The sequence below is a fragment of the Melozone crissalis genome, unplaced genomic scaffold, assembly GCF_028551555.1.
Source record: "Melozone crissalis strain CALT ecotype California unplaced genomic scaffold, PUWL_Pcris_2 ptg000027l_1, whole genome shotgun sequence".
Lineage (NCBI taxonomy): Eukaryota > Metazoa > Chordata > Aves > Passeriformes > Passerellidae > Melozone > Melozone crissalis.
Genome location: NW_026535805.1, coordinates 74,860,054 through 74,876,756, shown reverse-complemented (window position 1 = coordinate 74,876,756; position 16,703 = coordinate 74,860,054). Strand labels below are relative to the sequence as shown.

General features: G+C 36.1%; 1 protein-coding gene across 1 annotated transcript in view; it reads left to right on the top strand.

The window, feature by feature from the left end:
• Window positions 1-16,703, top strand: part of BCKDHB (branched chain keto acid dehydrogenase E1 subunit beta) — a 110,656-nt gene that overhangs the window by 9,292 nt on the left and 84,661 nt on the right. The window contains exons 4-5 of the mRNA XM_054280229.1: window positions 12,102-12,235; window positions 12,918-13,073. Of these exons, the coding sequence (XP_054136204.1) occupies window positions 12,102-12,235; window positions 12,918-13,073 (290 nt within the window). The remainder of the gene's footprint in view (window positions 1-12,101; window positions 12,236-12,917; window positions 13,074-16,703) is intronic.

The window sequence follows — 16,703 nt, the reverse complement described above, 5'->3', positions numbered from 1 at the left end:
TGGGAGTTTTTATTTCAAAGATTCTCTCAGTTCCAAGAGGATGTCACTGTGGTATCTTCTACCAGAGGCAAATGCTTGCCCAGGGTGTAAGAGACTTGGCCTAATGGTGTCCCTCAGGAGTTCTGAACTTAATTCACAAAGAGTTGACTGAGATACCAAAGCTGATCTTTGTGAAGATACAGCAGCAGTTGTTCTTTTGAAATATTTTGGAATGAATTTGTCTTTTGCTCGTGTGGTTAATGTGTCACTGTTTGGGATCCTCTGTGTGATCACAGCATGAACAAGAGGAAGATAGGGTTCTTCCTTTCTGGTTAATGTTCCATCACTGATTGGAGAGTTTTTGACTCATGGCTTTTTATTTTTTATCTGTTCTGTTTGGTCTCTGTTATTGCTGTTCCCCTCTTTTTGTGTCTCAGTGCACCCAGAGATGTAGTGCCCACAGCAGCTTATGATGCCCTCAAACACAGTCAATTAGAACAGGGTGCTTTTCCCAAGGTTTCTGTGTAACATTGCTGAAATGTTCTAGAGGGATGTTTGCCACCTTTATTAGCAATGCAGTGTTGGCTGTCAGTTTGTCAGCCTGATTTAGTCCCCAAGTTTTTTTTCTAATCTACTGCTTTGCAGCCACTAAGTTTTTGCTGGGTGGATGCTTGATAAAATGAAACTTGGTAAGAACAACTGTGTGTCACTCCTATATGTACGTAGGACAAAACAAAATCAATCTCAGATAATTTCCTTTTAGGTAATACTGAGGTACACACATGGCTAGAGACATTAATACGTGCAGATAATAGTAAATGTGTAATAAGCAGCTTCATTTTTTTTCTCCTTACTCATTTTACAGTTTTGTTTTGTAGAGTGGAAGGGGAATGCACAAGTAACTTGAAATTTAATTCTCTTTTTTCCCTAATATTTTCAATCTTATAGGAATGTTTTATATATAATCCTTCCTTCGCTTTATTATTATTGTTATTATTTTGATGCAGCTAGGAGTGTAAATATAGCTGCTAGGATTATTTTCTTCCAAACCATATATTTAAAAAAGTGTGAAATAAATGGGGAGCAGATTGTAAACACTAATTTCTGTCTATTAAGTAAGTTCAGGATATTCTCTTGCAAATTGATAAATTACAGGCAAAAATGAACATCAGGAGAAGAGGTATTGAATCCTGTGAGGACAGGGAGAGTTGAATCAGAAATTTCCCCTGTGGCAAGTTTCAAACTCAGCAAAAAGCAAGTGACTGAAGTACATATGAAACCACAGTTGTAGCTGTGAAAGAAAATAGTATCCTTATGTTCCTTATGTCAGGATGACCTAGCCACATTAGCAATCAGCTGGATGCTTTAAAAATTATTTTATTTATCACTTCCATATTTGTTTTTCTTTTCTTTCTCTCCTCCTTACAATATTTTCTTACTGAAGCACAGGGTATGTTTTAGGACACATCAACTGGCAAAGGCTGTTTTTAGCCTTCAGTGGTGAAGTTTCTCTGGCTTTCCTACACATATGGTCCCAGTGCAGGATTATTGTTATGATTTGAAGCTTTTCTTTATTGATCAATTTCTCTAAACTCTGGTTGCTGCAGCTGGAGGATATAGGGCATCCAAAACTGGATACTTTACTCATGTCTTTTACTGAGTAAAACCTGGTTGCTTGCAGCTCTCTGTTCTTACATCCCAAGACAATGCTAGCTTGTCTTGAGCAATAATGTTTATTTACAACAACTGATCCACTGTAATCTCTGGTTGTTATTCTGTAGATCTTGTGTCTAAGATGTAAACACCTGTGTGAGTTTTCAGGGAACACTTCATTCTCAGTAAATGAATAGTTTATTTATAGTCCAGTAAACTAATTCAAGAGTCTTTGTTTATTTGGCCAGGAGATGGCTGTACTTAGCCATGCCCAAAGGGCACCAGCTTTTCTAAAAAAATAGTAGTCATTCTTTGAACATAAGTATTTACTTGAGCACAAAATTATTCTATGAGCTTTAGCTGTAGAGAACTCCTGAAAACAAGTTCTGTGTTTTAAGTAAAGCCTATGGAGGAAAGCATGGGTGAGAAGATAGAGTTGTCCACATGTTTTTATGGTATTTGGTGAAGGTTGTTGGCTGAAGTTTGGATGTGCTTGCAAAAACTACTTAAGGTCCTGATGGCTTTTAGTAGCATGAAATGATGGGAGAACCTTTTGAAGTTGAGCTAATAGGAGTATATATAGTATAGGGTTGTTTTTAAAACAATTCTGTTAGTTTGCCTCCAAAATACGTAAAATACTTTAAAATGTTTATATTGTATATATTTTTGGTAGTGATTTCACGAAGTTTTTTATTGTGTAGACCACACTTAATGTGACTGGTAAGGTAGCAGATATCTGTTAATAGAGATTCTGGGTTTTTGTGGTCCCAAATGTTACAGTGCAAAGGTAAGAAGTACAAGAACACAATTTGGATGGCCTATAATGCAATATATTAAGGCAGTGTGTTCTGCCTCCCAAAAGCTACTAGTAGTTGGGTCTTAATTCAACAGGTAGGAAGACACTCTGAGGTTTTTATGTGGAATTTTGAATCAGTAATCATAGTGTTTTTTACGTTCTTTTAGAACGTAACCATAGACTATTGTGAGGAAGAGGAAAAACTCTGCCTAAAGTAGCATAAGTGTTAGGGCTTCTCTCTATAAGCAGATGGAAAAATGTTATCTTGATGGTTAAAAGCAGACTACAAGCTTGCTGGAGAAACATGGTTCTTCTTTGGCACAGGTCCTGGTCCTTTCTAAAATATTGCATTTGGTAGAAGGAAGGAGTTCAGAATTTTTGACATCATGGATGTAAGCTCAGGGTGGAACATTTCATTCAGAGTTCAAAATGACTACTTGTGTGTAGATTGAGTAAAACCTAAATAGCCTGGGGTTTGGTTATCCTCATTTCTTTTTGCATAGATTTAAGTGAAGAATTCTGCAGTTTGCTTGCCTGGTTCTTCCAGAACAGTTTGGCAAGACCTGGATTTGTTCTGATTTATATAAATGTCTTTGAACAGTAACATCTGGAGAACGTGTTCCGGACTCATTACACAATAGTACATTTTGTTCATTTTAATCTTAAATAGCCAATTCTTTTTTGAAGATTTACAGTTAGAAGGAAAGGTATTTGAAAACTTGGTAAAATGTAAAAACTTGGTAAAATGTAGTATGTCTTTCTACATGTTTTTTATCTGTGGGGTAATAATATAAATCAGTCACTGTCAGAGCTAAATGGCTTTTATTTTAGTTCTGTTTTCCTTTTCTTTTAAATTGTTCTGATAGTGTGCCTGCTGTGAAAGCTGTATTTTATTTGTTTGGGGCTTGCTAATACTTATTATGTTTCTTTTCCTCTGCTGTAAACCTGTTTGAAGGAAAGATAAGGAATATGTTTTTTAATATAGAACCTGGTACTCAGTGCAGAGTAAAAAGAGAAAGCTGTTCTCACATTTTTAAGATATTTCAAGATACATTGCTGGGTGGGCAAAAAAGTATGTTCTGCTGAACTTCATAAAAATGGAATTTTCCACTTCAGAAAATACTTGTAGTGAATCATGTAAAAACAGTATTTTGATAATATCATGTTGAGAAGGATGAAACTTTATGTGTTAAAGACCCAAGATGGAATTGATGAGCATAACTAGTCTTTGCAGTCTGTGTTAATATGAGGTCACAAGCACATTTTGTGTACTTTCTTTTAGACATCTCTCTTTATGCCTTTGCAATTCCTTAGGTGGAATTAAATGATTCTCAATTTCTTTGGTTAGTCCTGTGATTCCCTCTGTTTATCTGTATGTTTATTTATCCCACTCATCAGCTGGGGTTAATTCAATATGTCTGCTGTTTTTACTACTCTGAGTTTGGTGGTAAGAGGGTGGTAATTTCAACTTAAGAAGGTTCTGCAGGCTTTATTACAGGGAATAAAACTCTCAAGAGTTTTCTTGGAAGTAATTTGCTTGAAGCCTAAAAGGGTGGAAAAAATCAAGACTAGTATCCAAGTTTGGGAATTGTTTACCCGGATTTGCAGCAGGAGCACTTTGAGGTGCAGGTTAATCTTATTTTGACTTGATTCAGAGCCATCTTCCAGTGACCAGCTTGATATAACCTGCTAGTCATTTATTATAGAAGATCTCTTTTCTTTTTAGTTTGCAGAAACATTATTAAATCCTCAAAACCTGGCACGGGGTTTTCACACTTAGATAGAAGCACCAAGTATAGACTACTTTATTAATTTTTCCCTTGCACATGCTTTGCATTATAAAAGGGCAGGCATGGTTACCAGTGAGATTTGTAAGATGGTTTTCATTACTGCAGGTTTCTGGTCATTGAGCTCTTTGCTCCTGAGTACTTCTACAGCAGCATGAAATCCTTGCTCTTGTCTTGAGAATACTTGCTTCACAATTCCAGGTAGATCCAGCATGCTTTCACATTTACATCTACACTACTGATACTGGGGAATGTGAGAGAGGATAACTGGTATTATTTAACATTTTTGCCTACTTCTTGATTTGTCATCCACATGGTGTGTGCAGCTTATTACAGCAGAATTTTCATTGGCAGGTTGCAAAACTTAGCTTTGACAACTGTTGTGTTTCCTGTTGGATCTCTGTCATGTCATGTCATGTTGCAGACAATGTGAAAATGCATGGAACTGACCTAAGCCTTGTAATTTAAGCTGGTGTGTTGTCCTCTGCATATACTCACCTATAAGTATTTGGTAGATGTCAATTTTGGGGCATAGCTTCGTCTGGCATATCTTCTCATGTCAAACTGTATGTCAGTTATGCTTTTCTGCAAGTGTGCTTCTCACGCAGCAAAAGTTTTTTGTAGTTGACAAAGGAATGTTATTAATCATAGCTGGAAGAATATTTGAATGCTTTGTCCAGTTAGGCATTGCTCTTTTTTTATTTAGGCTGCCACTGGGTGTGTGAGCCAGATGATGAGGAGGATTTCAGTGTGGAGTGGGCAGCCTGCATGAATGTTTAAAGTAGCAGTTCCAGCTCAAAGTGTTCTCAGCGAGTCATTCTCTTACTCAAGATGATGTGTTTTCCTTCCAAGAGCTCATTAGATCACAACTACTCTTTCACCTCCTCTTCTTCCAAGAGTCCCTTAGAAAACTAAAAAGAAATTCTGGTGAGGAAATCTGCCACTGAGATGTGAGCATCTTTTTAAATATTTTCCTAAGAGTATGGATCTGACTGAGTACTATTTTATTGATGTCATTAATTGCTTCCATGAACAAGCCAAGTAAAAAGGACAAGCATAAAAAGTTTTGGCAGTCAGCATGAAGTCCTGCTTGGGGCTGTTAATAAACCATAGAGAGATGTAAGGAGATGACCTTGAAAGTCATCTGTTTAGAACCAGTCAGTACTCAACACAGAGTTTAGTTTGCTTGTGATCTTGTCCAGGTGAGTTTTGAACATGTCCAAGGCAGGAACTTCTACAACCTCTTGGGACAGCTTATTCCACCATGTGACTACTGTCATAGTGAAGATTTTTTCTTTTTTATAATTCATTTACTTTTTTGCGTCATTCTTTCACTTGACGCTGTATACCTGAAAAGAATCTGCTTCTCCCCCTGTTCATATTACTGCTTGGCTGCTCTTCCACTGTGGGAGGATTGAATGACTTGCAAGGTTACCAGCATTCAAAGCTAGAGCCAAAGCTTTGAATTAACCCCCCCCCCAACACCTCCCACTTCTTCCCTGAGAAAGGGAGAGAATAACATAATATATTTTAATATTTTTGGTTTATTCTTTAGCTTTCAGTGGCTGCTAGTTTGTCACAAATGACAAGAAATCAGAACTGGGGGAGAGGGCTGAAAATGAAATCTTCAGTCTTTGCTTTAGTAAGGCAGAGGTATCTATGGAGTTTTTCTGGGTCCTCTTTAATTCAAAATTCTGTAAGCCTGACAAGGACATTATTAATGTTATATTCATGTTGTGAACTTTCAGAATTTACTAAGTTTTAGTAGAAAGTTTTCTTTCCAAACCTGAAATTTGTAACTGTGCAGATTATAAAAATTTCTGTCCATGGTAACCTTTTCTTTGTACTTCAGCAGTTCTCCTGACTGATTTGTATTTGTAGTCAGTGAGAGTGAGGGTTAAATGGAAATGCAGTAAACAGGCTTTTCTCTTGAGGGAATCTTGGGGGAAAGGAGGTGAAAGTGTACTTGTGATCTAATAAGCTCTTAGAAGAAAAATGCATCATCTTAGGTCAAAGAATGTCTTGTTGAGAACACTTTGAGCTAGAACTACTAGTTCAAACATTCATGTTTCTTCAAATGTATGATCTAGTAACTGGGGAAGACTTAAAAGGGAAATATATCTTTCAGCTGTTCCGAATTTCCAAATTACTTGAGGAACTTTTCTCAAGTGTTGGATGTGTCAGTGACATATAATATAAACCTGTAAAGAATTCCTGTTCTTACCAGTTGCCAGGCAGAACAGGTGTCCTTTACTTTGGGCAACACAGGGGTGACAAGCAGTTCAGAAGAATGCATTTTTTGTGGGTTTTTCTGGTTTTGCCCCAAATGAAGCATAATCACCTGTGAACAAGTGAAACCAAGTAAGAAAGACTTATCTATCATTTGATCTTCAAAACTTCCATCTAGAAACTTCTGTCTAAAACTAGAATAGGAAGTCAGCTCTTTTGTTGCAAAATAGAGCATGATAGTGGATTTTGCAGCAGCAAAATAGGAAGAAGCTAATTTAGTTTAGTGCATGCAAATCTCATTTCTGACCCTGATGTCAGTTGCTCACAGATTTTGGCAGTATGTTTTTTTTACTAACTTCTGTATCTTACTGCCATAATGTGAAGTTTTGGAATATTTATGGAAAATATAATGGGAATGTGATGTAGTTAGTTGCTAAATAGTCAAAATTTGAATGACTTTTTAATTCAAGGTAATGAAATGTTGAAATAGTTTTGAAGGCATAGGCAGTGTGTACACAGTGTGTGTGGATACATGTATTTCTTCTATTAACAGACCAGCTCACTGCACATGACTTGGGACTTTACACTGACTTGACTGAGGGCTGAGACCTGGTCACTCATCCGTGGGGTTTGCTGAGTTATACCAGAGGCATGGCTGGGTCCTTGAAGCCTGTTATGAATGTTTGGTTACACACAAATGTTCTTGACTTTTGCAGGATACAGGGTTAGGGAAGAACAGGAGAGGAATATAGCTAAATTCTGTAAGTTTTGTTATTCTATGCACAGTAGGTAAAAGTCATCTTTAGAAGTTCAATGTATGAAATCCGTTTCATACAATCACTTTTCATCAGGTGAAGTACTGTAGCATGGATAGTTCTGGAAAAAGCAGCATTTTAAACAACACAGCATTTGGTGTGCAAAGTTTCAAGATTGAGAGTTAAACCGTCTCTGTGTCAGTGAGCCTGAAGCCCTGCTTTGGACAAGTAGCTTGGAAATTTCTATATTAAACTGTGAAGTTAATGTATATTTACTGGTATTCCCTTCAGAGCAGCAGGGCCTATTTTTTTAAAGCTGGAGAACTGTGACTAGGTTATCAGTAGAAAAAAACGGTAGAACAAAATGATTAAAATGAGTAAGTTGTGAGAACTACTTTTGTTAACCCAGGAGCTCCAAAATTTACTTGCTGTTTGGCTTGCCCTCTTCCATAGTATCAGAGAAATGGAAGACTACAAGTGTCACCAGTTGTAAAATGGGATTAAAAGGGATGATGGGACCAAGAAAGCTTAAATGTTGGATAGATTGTTTTAAATATATTAAGAAATAAAATTAGTAGACTGATGTAGAAGTACATCTGTGAAAAATCCTAGATATTTTAAGGTTAAAAAAGGTCTTTGAAGGCAGGATTGATTGGGAATTAATAATTCCTATTTGAATTTTCTACACAAAGTCCCTGGTGAGTACCAAAAAAACTCATCTTTTCTTTCCAGTTCTTCCTGCATGTGGAGCCTGACTGCTTTGGTTGACCTCCTAATATATTTAACTTCTTAGACTTTTCTATTTGACTTCTTATGGATGTTTTAAATGGAAGTCAGTGAGATCATTGAGACAAATGAAATGCTTTCCACATATATTGTTAATACTGCTCAGTACAGACATCTTTTAAGATGCGTTATGCAATTTTTTAGCACCAGTGATGTAGCTGTATTTTGAAAACAAAGCACCGTTCTCCTTTGGCTAAATCACCAGCAGTACTCCCTAAACCACCCAAATGGTCCAGGGTGGACTTGTGCAGAGTGATATAAAATTCCTCAGAGTTGGAGCATTGGGTGGTGTGTTGACATTATAGGAGATTTAATATTGTTTGAATATCTCATTTTTGAAGTTAAATTAAGACAGGAACATGACTTGTTGCAGAATCCTGAAATACTTTTTTCCTGATGGCTTGGAACGAATAGAGATGAAGCAGCCAAAACATTAATGCACAATAATTGACTACAAATGTCTGTAAACATGTTCTGTTAGGTTGCTATGAAACTCTTTATTCCTGGCGAATGAGAAGATGACTGTGAGACTGCCTTAAAGCTTTTGTCTCTTACACAAAGGGCCTGTGGTAATTTGAACATTCATGGGATAATCTTTGTTCTGAAAATCACAAAGATCACTCCTTTTTATTTAAGTAAAATTGAACCGAGTATTGCTTTTTTCTTTGATGTTTGTTCTTCATAATTTCAGATTTTCTTTGTTAGGGAAGACTTCTAGAGTGTTTTTTTTACTTCCTGAACATGCATCTAGTCTTACTCCTTAGTTATTGGGATGGAGAGATGAGAAGAATCATCCCTTTTTTTCCCATAACCCTCCATGTTTGCCATATTGCCTCCCTCAGTAGCTGGCAAAGGGCACTGACCTGTTCAGGTGGCTGGAACCAGGGGTGTTTGTGAAGCCAGGCAGGTTAATTGCAATGCACACCAGTGTAATGTCTTCTGCCGGGGCTGACGCACCTGGCTGCAGAAAATGCAGAGCTGCTGCTTTCACCTGGGCTTACAAGTCACCTCCTTGAGCTGGTGGTAGTTTGTTTTATGCTGTATGGCTGACGCAAATCATAGGAGGAACACATTTTAGGAAGTGTTTCTTTGTTGGTAAGGAAATGAAATATGGAAACACAAAGTGTATCTCTGGGTTGTTTGTCTGCTTCAGTCAGATTTCAGCTGAAGTCTGACTCAACTAGTTTGCAGAAGGTGGTATGAATGGTGGTTTGTCAAAATGGGCTTCCTTTTCATGTTTTGAAAAAAAGTGAAAAATAAGAAAATGTGAAATAAAATAGATAAAAATACATAGGCTTAATGCATTTAAATACTAAATATTTAAATATGTTGTGTTAGTTTTAGTAATGATTTTCATGCTGTATCAATAAAAATAGAAGGCTAAAGCAACATGATACAATTTTAATGTTTGTGGAAATTAATATATTTGTTTTACCCTAACAATGTGTATATTTTTTTGTCATAAGGGGCTAGATTTTATAAAGAAAGCCCTACTCCTCAAAACTCTGCCTGAAGTTGTTTTCTGATATAATATGTAGTAAAGTGCTTTAGGATTTTCTTTTAAGTGGTCAGTATTATTGTTTAATGCTACAATCAAAACCATTCCTGAGTAATAAATTTCATTCATCGAGTTCCCTTACTTACTCTTTTCTGTTTTAAGTCATGGTGCTTCAGAATTGTACCTTTAGTCCTGAAACTCCAAATTAGGTGCTTTACTCTTCACATTACAGCTGTCTCATTACATTTCACGTTTGCTTTTATGATTTTCACTTCCTTTGTCATCATACTCCATTGATAGCAATGTGATACCTCTCATTTAATATTTCATTAGTATTTCAGCAGTTTTATTAGGATGTATTTTATATTTTGAATTATAGTATTACATGCTAGTGTGGTGGGGCTAACGTGCTTTTAAATTAATTAACCATCCTAAATTGATATTAAATAATTAATTTTCAAGTTTGTATCAATTATTAGTTAAAAGCTCCTTTTGAACAGGATTGTTCAAATACATTTCAATTTTTGTGTGAGTTTTATTTATTTATGGAACCTGTGTATTAGGCTATTTCAGTGTACTCTGAAAAATCTGTTAATAAAGAACGAGGTTAGGTAAGCTATAAGCCTTAGATCAAAATATCCTGTAAGCAAGTGAAGTGACAAATAGTGATCTGCCAATGGACTTATAAGAAGCAGGAAAGTAGAAAGTAGGAAAGAAAACGACCAGCATTACCATAGGTCTTTATATTGTTAATACATTTTTAGTTTAATAAAATAAGATTTGTTTTAAGTTAAAATTAATTGTGTCAGTGCGAGAGAAGGGAATCAAGATGGCTAATTCATGGTATGCTAGACAAATAAAAGGGAGGGAAGGAAGTGTTTGCCAAGTGTTTATGGTGTTACAGATGGATATGGGTACAGGGCTTCTGCACCTTAACAGTTGTAGTGGTAAGGCCTGGGACAGCTACACATTTACACAGGAAGTTTTTCCTGTTTTTTGGCCATGATGTCTGTCGATGGAGAGTATGCACCAGAAAATGCAATATAGGAACTGAGATTACAGCTCCTTCAGGAATGAGAACAATTTACACAATGAAGGGTCCCTCTAGAGGGAAAATTAATCTTGGATTCTCTTTGTTTCCACTGTCTTGTATGAGAAATCATGGTGTGTCCTGCAATTGTGGCAGCTCTTTGGACTTGGTGTTGGCTTGTGTAGCCTCACTGACACCACCAACACTGTAGTATCATTTGATGGCATTTCTTTTTTTACTTGCTTTAAATGAATGTTGCTGGTAGAGGGAAAAAAAAAGGAAAGCAGAGGGAGAGCCAAAAACATATTCACTGATATATCTATATATTCATACATGCATATGGACAGGGTACAAGGGGTGACAGTGGTGTGCTGGGTGACCTGTGAAAATGGAAGATGTGTCCTTTAAAGATTTGTAAAACATACCTCTCTTTAGTATATTGCAAGTCCTTGGACAATGGTTTTTCCCTAATCATCCCTTTCTGAAAACTTTTGTTAGCTTTCCTTTTTATAGTTGAACTTAGAGATATTGAAATTAGAAGTCCGGCTAGTAACAGCTTTCCCACTTATTAGTTCAGTCTGGTTTTTTGGTTAGTTGATTCATGATTATTTTGTTATTGTTTAATTTATTTCATAGCCACTGGTGTGCACTGTGCACATTTTTTCCATCCAATTTGAAGTCTTGGCATTTTCATGCATGATGGATTCCTATAGAAACCTACTGTCTACCCAGTGTTCTAAAAGGAAGATTTAATAGCAGACCAAGATATTTCTGCTGTACTCCCTTGGCAGAAAAGTACTGCTGGCAAATATTGTAAATAAGTCTTATACAGGATTTTTAGTGGTGTTTTATCTCCCTCCCACTCCTTCTTGTTTTTAATTTCATGAACTGAACAATTTTGTGTGCAGTCATCTATTAGATTGATGCGTATTTGGGATCAGAAATTACTGTGGCACAGAAATTTTGCACTCCCATAGGGGAGAAATGAAAGGAAACGTTTTGGGTTTGTAGCAGGAACTGCAGTTCCTTGGGGTCAAAGCAACTTATGTAAATGTGTCCTTACCTTGGGAGAGAAGAGTGGTGAGAATGGGCACTGCTGATGGGGAGTGTGGGCCAGAGGCAGTGTGCTTTTGTACAGGTGCCCTTGGGCATCTGTCTGCCTTTGAGCAGGGACAGTTACTTGTCAGTGCCTGGAAAAAAAATGGAAGAAGCAACATTTACATTTATTGTAAACTATTAAAAATGGTTGTAAGTATTGTTCACTCCCATATAAGCATGGGGGGTGTGCATGTTTAAATGTGAATACCTCAGAACAAATTTTCCTTCAAGTGTTCGAGCATTGTAAATTACAGGAACTGTTCTTAACTTTCATTCAGTTTCTCCTTTTCTTCCTCTAAGTTGTTACAAGTTAAAGTATCTGTACCTGTAATGGATGGTTATTGTTGCTGCACCTAAAAAAGCCCATCTAAACAGCGATATGCTTAATTGCATGTGACTTGTTTATAAGTAAAATATTTCTGGGACAATGTTTTCTGCTTAGAGCTGGTTGTATTAAAGGAATTGTGCATTTTTTTCTTTTTTTTATTAGGTAAAGACAGAGTTTTCAACACCCCTTTATGTGAACAAGGAATTGTTGGCTTTGGTATTGGAATTGCTGTTACAGGTGCTACAGCCATTGCAGAAATTCAATTTGCAGATTACATTTTTCCAGCATTTGATCAGGTTAGTACTAATAAATTTGAGAGCAGTTAAAATAAATCTTACATCTGTTTAAATTACTCTTCTGTTAGCATTAGTACTTGGTTTGAATATGTAATTTTTGCAAATATAACCACAGCTGTATTACTAATATTTATGCATGCTTTAGGTAAACAGGCGTAAACTGCAAACAGTGCTAGTACTGTACTGTAAACATTAAACTGTACCATGGCCAATTTGAAGGCTTATTAAATAATGGAAATTAAAGATCTGGTTTGAGGCAACTGTCTGTTTGTTTTAATTTTTGGTTTTGTGGCTGTGTTGGCTTCAGCAGCCATAAAGTCAACAGCCTATGTCTTCTGAACACAGTCTCATTTCTGCATACAGCTGCAGCTGGCCGCGTGTCCCCAGGACAAAGTACAGATCTGGACTGGGCTGATTGACAATATAGAATGATGAAAGAACTGGATTATAAGGCTACCCTTGAGGCCTAGGCATCTAATTTGAACACAAAAAATCATTGGTTTTTTTGCCTTGGAAAATATTTGTCTTTGTGCTGACTTACAGTATTCCTTTGCTTCTAATGTCATCCTCTGAATCCCATGCATGGAACAGATGATGTAGTTACATTGCATGTATTGAAGTGTCTTGATGCATAACTAGAGGGATTGGACTGAATGTTACTTTTGTATATAAATCTTCCCAGATTGTTAATGAAGCAGCCAAATATCGGTACCGCTCTGGAGATCTGTTCAATTGTGGAAGCCTCACCATTAGAGCACCGTGGGGCTGTGTGGGTCATGGTGCACTATATCACTCTCAAAGTCCAGAAGCCTTTTTTGCTCACTGTCCAGGAATAAAGGTATAATAACTCTTATTTTATGAAGATTATTTTTTTGTTTGTTTGTTTTATAATGGACCTGACTAGCAATGAGTCTGAGTGCAGAGAGGGGAAGAAAAGGACATGTCAATCCAGAACAAAATTTCAGAATATGTTAATTAAAAACTATTAGAAAACTTAAACTTTGTTAAGTGTTTGAAAATTTCTAGCCATAATTGAAGCAATCTTTAGTACACATAGCATTTTGTATTTGTCTGTTTTTTTGCATTACTAAGATACATTTTACATAGTTTTGTGTCCAATATAGTACAGAACCTAAAAACTGACAAAAAGTAGTACTTTCCTTTAATTTTTTTTTTAATTTCTGCATCTCTCTTAAGTGCATTATTGCATTAATTTATATGAAAGACGGTGGTGGGCAGTAGGCACAAACAAGCACCAGAGGCTCTTTCTGAACACAAGGCAGCACAGATTGCTCAGAGAATTTGCAGAGTCTCCATTCTTGTAGGTGCTCAGAATTTGTCTGCATGTGATTCCAGGCAATTGGATCTGGATGCCTCTGCTTGGTCAAGGGCATTGGACCACATGACCCCCTGGAGGTCCTTGCCAAACTCAACTGCTTGGTGATTTTTGGAGTGAGAACTTCAGACAAGCTTTCTGCCCAAGATGGTGGCTTCCCTTGAAGTGAAGACACCTAGTGCTTGGGTGGATAACTTTCCTAGAGAAAGGGACTACAGGATATAATCATTTCAGACCAAGAGAATTTGTCCGGCTCTTCATTTTTTCCTGACCAAATTTTTGTCTGTGAACTTGTACTTCTGGGTTAGCTGGCATCCAGTCCATTGAGCAATGACTCAGGGCAGATTAATGCAGAAGATTTAAGCAGAGCCAGTATTTGTATTCTAAAGACACATGTTCATTGTTTATCTGCTGTTTATACTGTTGTCTCTGTATGATTTTGGTGTCCTAAAGCTTCAGATATTACTCATCTACAGGGAGGCCATAGCCATTTCTACTACTTGTTCTTCTCTTAAAAAAAACCCCCCTGTATTATTCACATTTTATTTCATTTTATTTGAGGAATTGGATACATTCTTGTCTTTGGGTGTTCTTTATGGTATTTGAGGTCCTCTTCTGAACTTGAAAGTATTTCCTGATTATAGACAAAAACCATCTACAAAGTCTTTTGCCAGGCTATTGAATCAAATTTTTTCTAGAGCTTGTTTAAAACTAAAGTAGTTTATTATTGTCTGAAAGCAAAACATAGCTTAGATAATTAAAATACTGACTCCAGGTCCAGCTAATTTCTGCTGATCTTGTAGATCAATCTCAAATTTCTGTATACTAAACCAAAGGATGAGGTTTAGTGGTCCACTCTGGTGATTAATACTCTTTCTGATTCATACCAGCTACCTAGGCTGATGGCTAGTCTTATGAACAAGTTAGTAAGTCAGAATTTTATTTAGTCACTCCATGTAATATGATTTCTTTGTTCCCACCTCTGATCTTTCTGTTCGTTTTTCACTTTCTTTCACTTTTCCTTGGGTAAAATGCTAAAATAGGTTTCTACCACTACGATCTGTCATCTTAGTTAAAGGCACATTAATTCTGTGGAGCTGATGGAGCAATCAACTAGCTTTTTGTGCACACAGAAGTGCTTTAGACTCTATCTTTTGAATATTATTGCTTTGTGAAAACAATGTTGTTCTTTAATATTTTTTGCAAAGCTGTTTGTTGGTACAGTTCATAATGTTTCAAGATTGAAGGTATTTATGAATAACCCTGGCCCTTAAAATAGAAATCAAGAAGTTAAAATGAACTGGTGTTTCAGATGCATTTTCGAATGTCCCGTATCTAAGCATACTTTCTCCATATTACAGGAGGAAAGTCAGTGTCTTACAAGCTGAGAAGGGTAAGGTTTGATCTTTGGAAAGAGTGGCTTTCAAAACAACCTTCTTATTAAACTTTGTGAGAGGTTTCTGGCTTTCTATTTTATGTTTTTCTTAGGTGGCAGGTAGAATTTGGATTGCTTAAGCCAAGTGGAGTTTGTGCAACTTTAGTTATTCAGGGGAAGGATTGTGGTCATTGGTACTTAGGGAAAGCTTATTGGGGTTTGAGAACAATACTGGATGGTTGTATCTTCTGTCCACTGTTGTGAGAGTGTACATGGAAGACATTATTATTGATTCTTTGCATTCCCTTGTACGAATATTTTCTCTCATGGTTAGAAGCTTACTTTTAGATTTCCAGCCTAAATTTGTTCTTGACTAACTTGTAAATTTAACTTATCTGTCCATTTATAGCCTAAAGCACTTGTACTCTCTTTAGTCTTTGTTTTGTTAGACTAAAGAAATCAAAGAATCAAAGAATTGTTAACAGTATCTGGAGCTCTTTTGACATCTGTTTCATTCATTTTCTTTTCAAAGGGTTGAAAGAAACATTAAGTATTCCAGTTGAGTTTCCAGCAGCGATTTTTACAATAGCACTAACAGTTCCTTGGCTATGTTACTTTTTTTTAGGACTTAACTGCATAGTATGCTAGTCATTTTTTGAGCAGATAATAAATTCACATCTGAATTTCTACTCCTGAGTTCTAAATCTGTAACAAAAATGTAGTCCTTAAACATGTGACTTTCAATATGTATTTTTTAGTTTGTTTTTGTGAACTGGGTCTTTTTAGTATCATCCTCTCTAGTGTAGTGGTTTCCAGCTTTGGAATAGTCTTCATTGCCATGGTCTGATTTAACGTCGTAAATGAATAAGGTAAATAAAGTCTGTCCTAAAAATGATTCATTCCTAAGGAGCTGTACTAATGTGGGTAATTTCCCATGTGTCTGTTACCAAATGCTTTGGTGAAATATTAATAAACTGCTTCTCCCTTGTTTAGAAAAATCACTTCTCAAGTTAATTTCATGTAATAGGAGATTTAGGTTGTATTTTCACTCTTTTATATTATTTTTATATAAATAAATGATATTACTCTCAAAATATACTTTGACGCCATGGCTGTAATGAAAATGTATTTTTTTTTTAACAAGTGCTAGAACTAATGTTTTCAGTGACTTCTAACTTCACATCTACAGAAGTGTTTACTGGTAAACTTCATGCTGCATTTTGCAGCTCTTTGAGGTCTCTGGGATGGAAATTAATTGGTTCTTTTGATTTGAGGGAATTTGGCTCTTGGGTTCTATTTTCATTTAAACTGTGATAATTTGGTAATTTTCTTTTCATAATTGAAATTCTCTTAGATCATCCAAAGCTAACTCTTCTGTTGGCAAATGAATTATACTGTTTCCTTCCTAGTATTTGGATTACATCTGGAGGCCTTAGGTTTTTTTTTGCTTGATAATGATTTAAGGTATTTATTGGTTATTTATTTCCAAAATGAACAAATTTCAAGCTTCTACTGTAAGCAAAAAAAGTCAGCTTTAAGTAACTATTTCATATTGTAGTCTTCAAAACTTACTGGACTAAGTCTGAATACCTTTAGGGTCTGTTCTGATGAATTTTTACCTAAGTAATTGAGGATCATTCAACTGCATTTTTTGTTGTACATCTCCATTAATTTCACTAAGTTTATGTCTATATGTATATTAATCTGACTGACATTCTTCTGTTTCTTTTTACCTCAAATGTTACTGTTAAGATGTT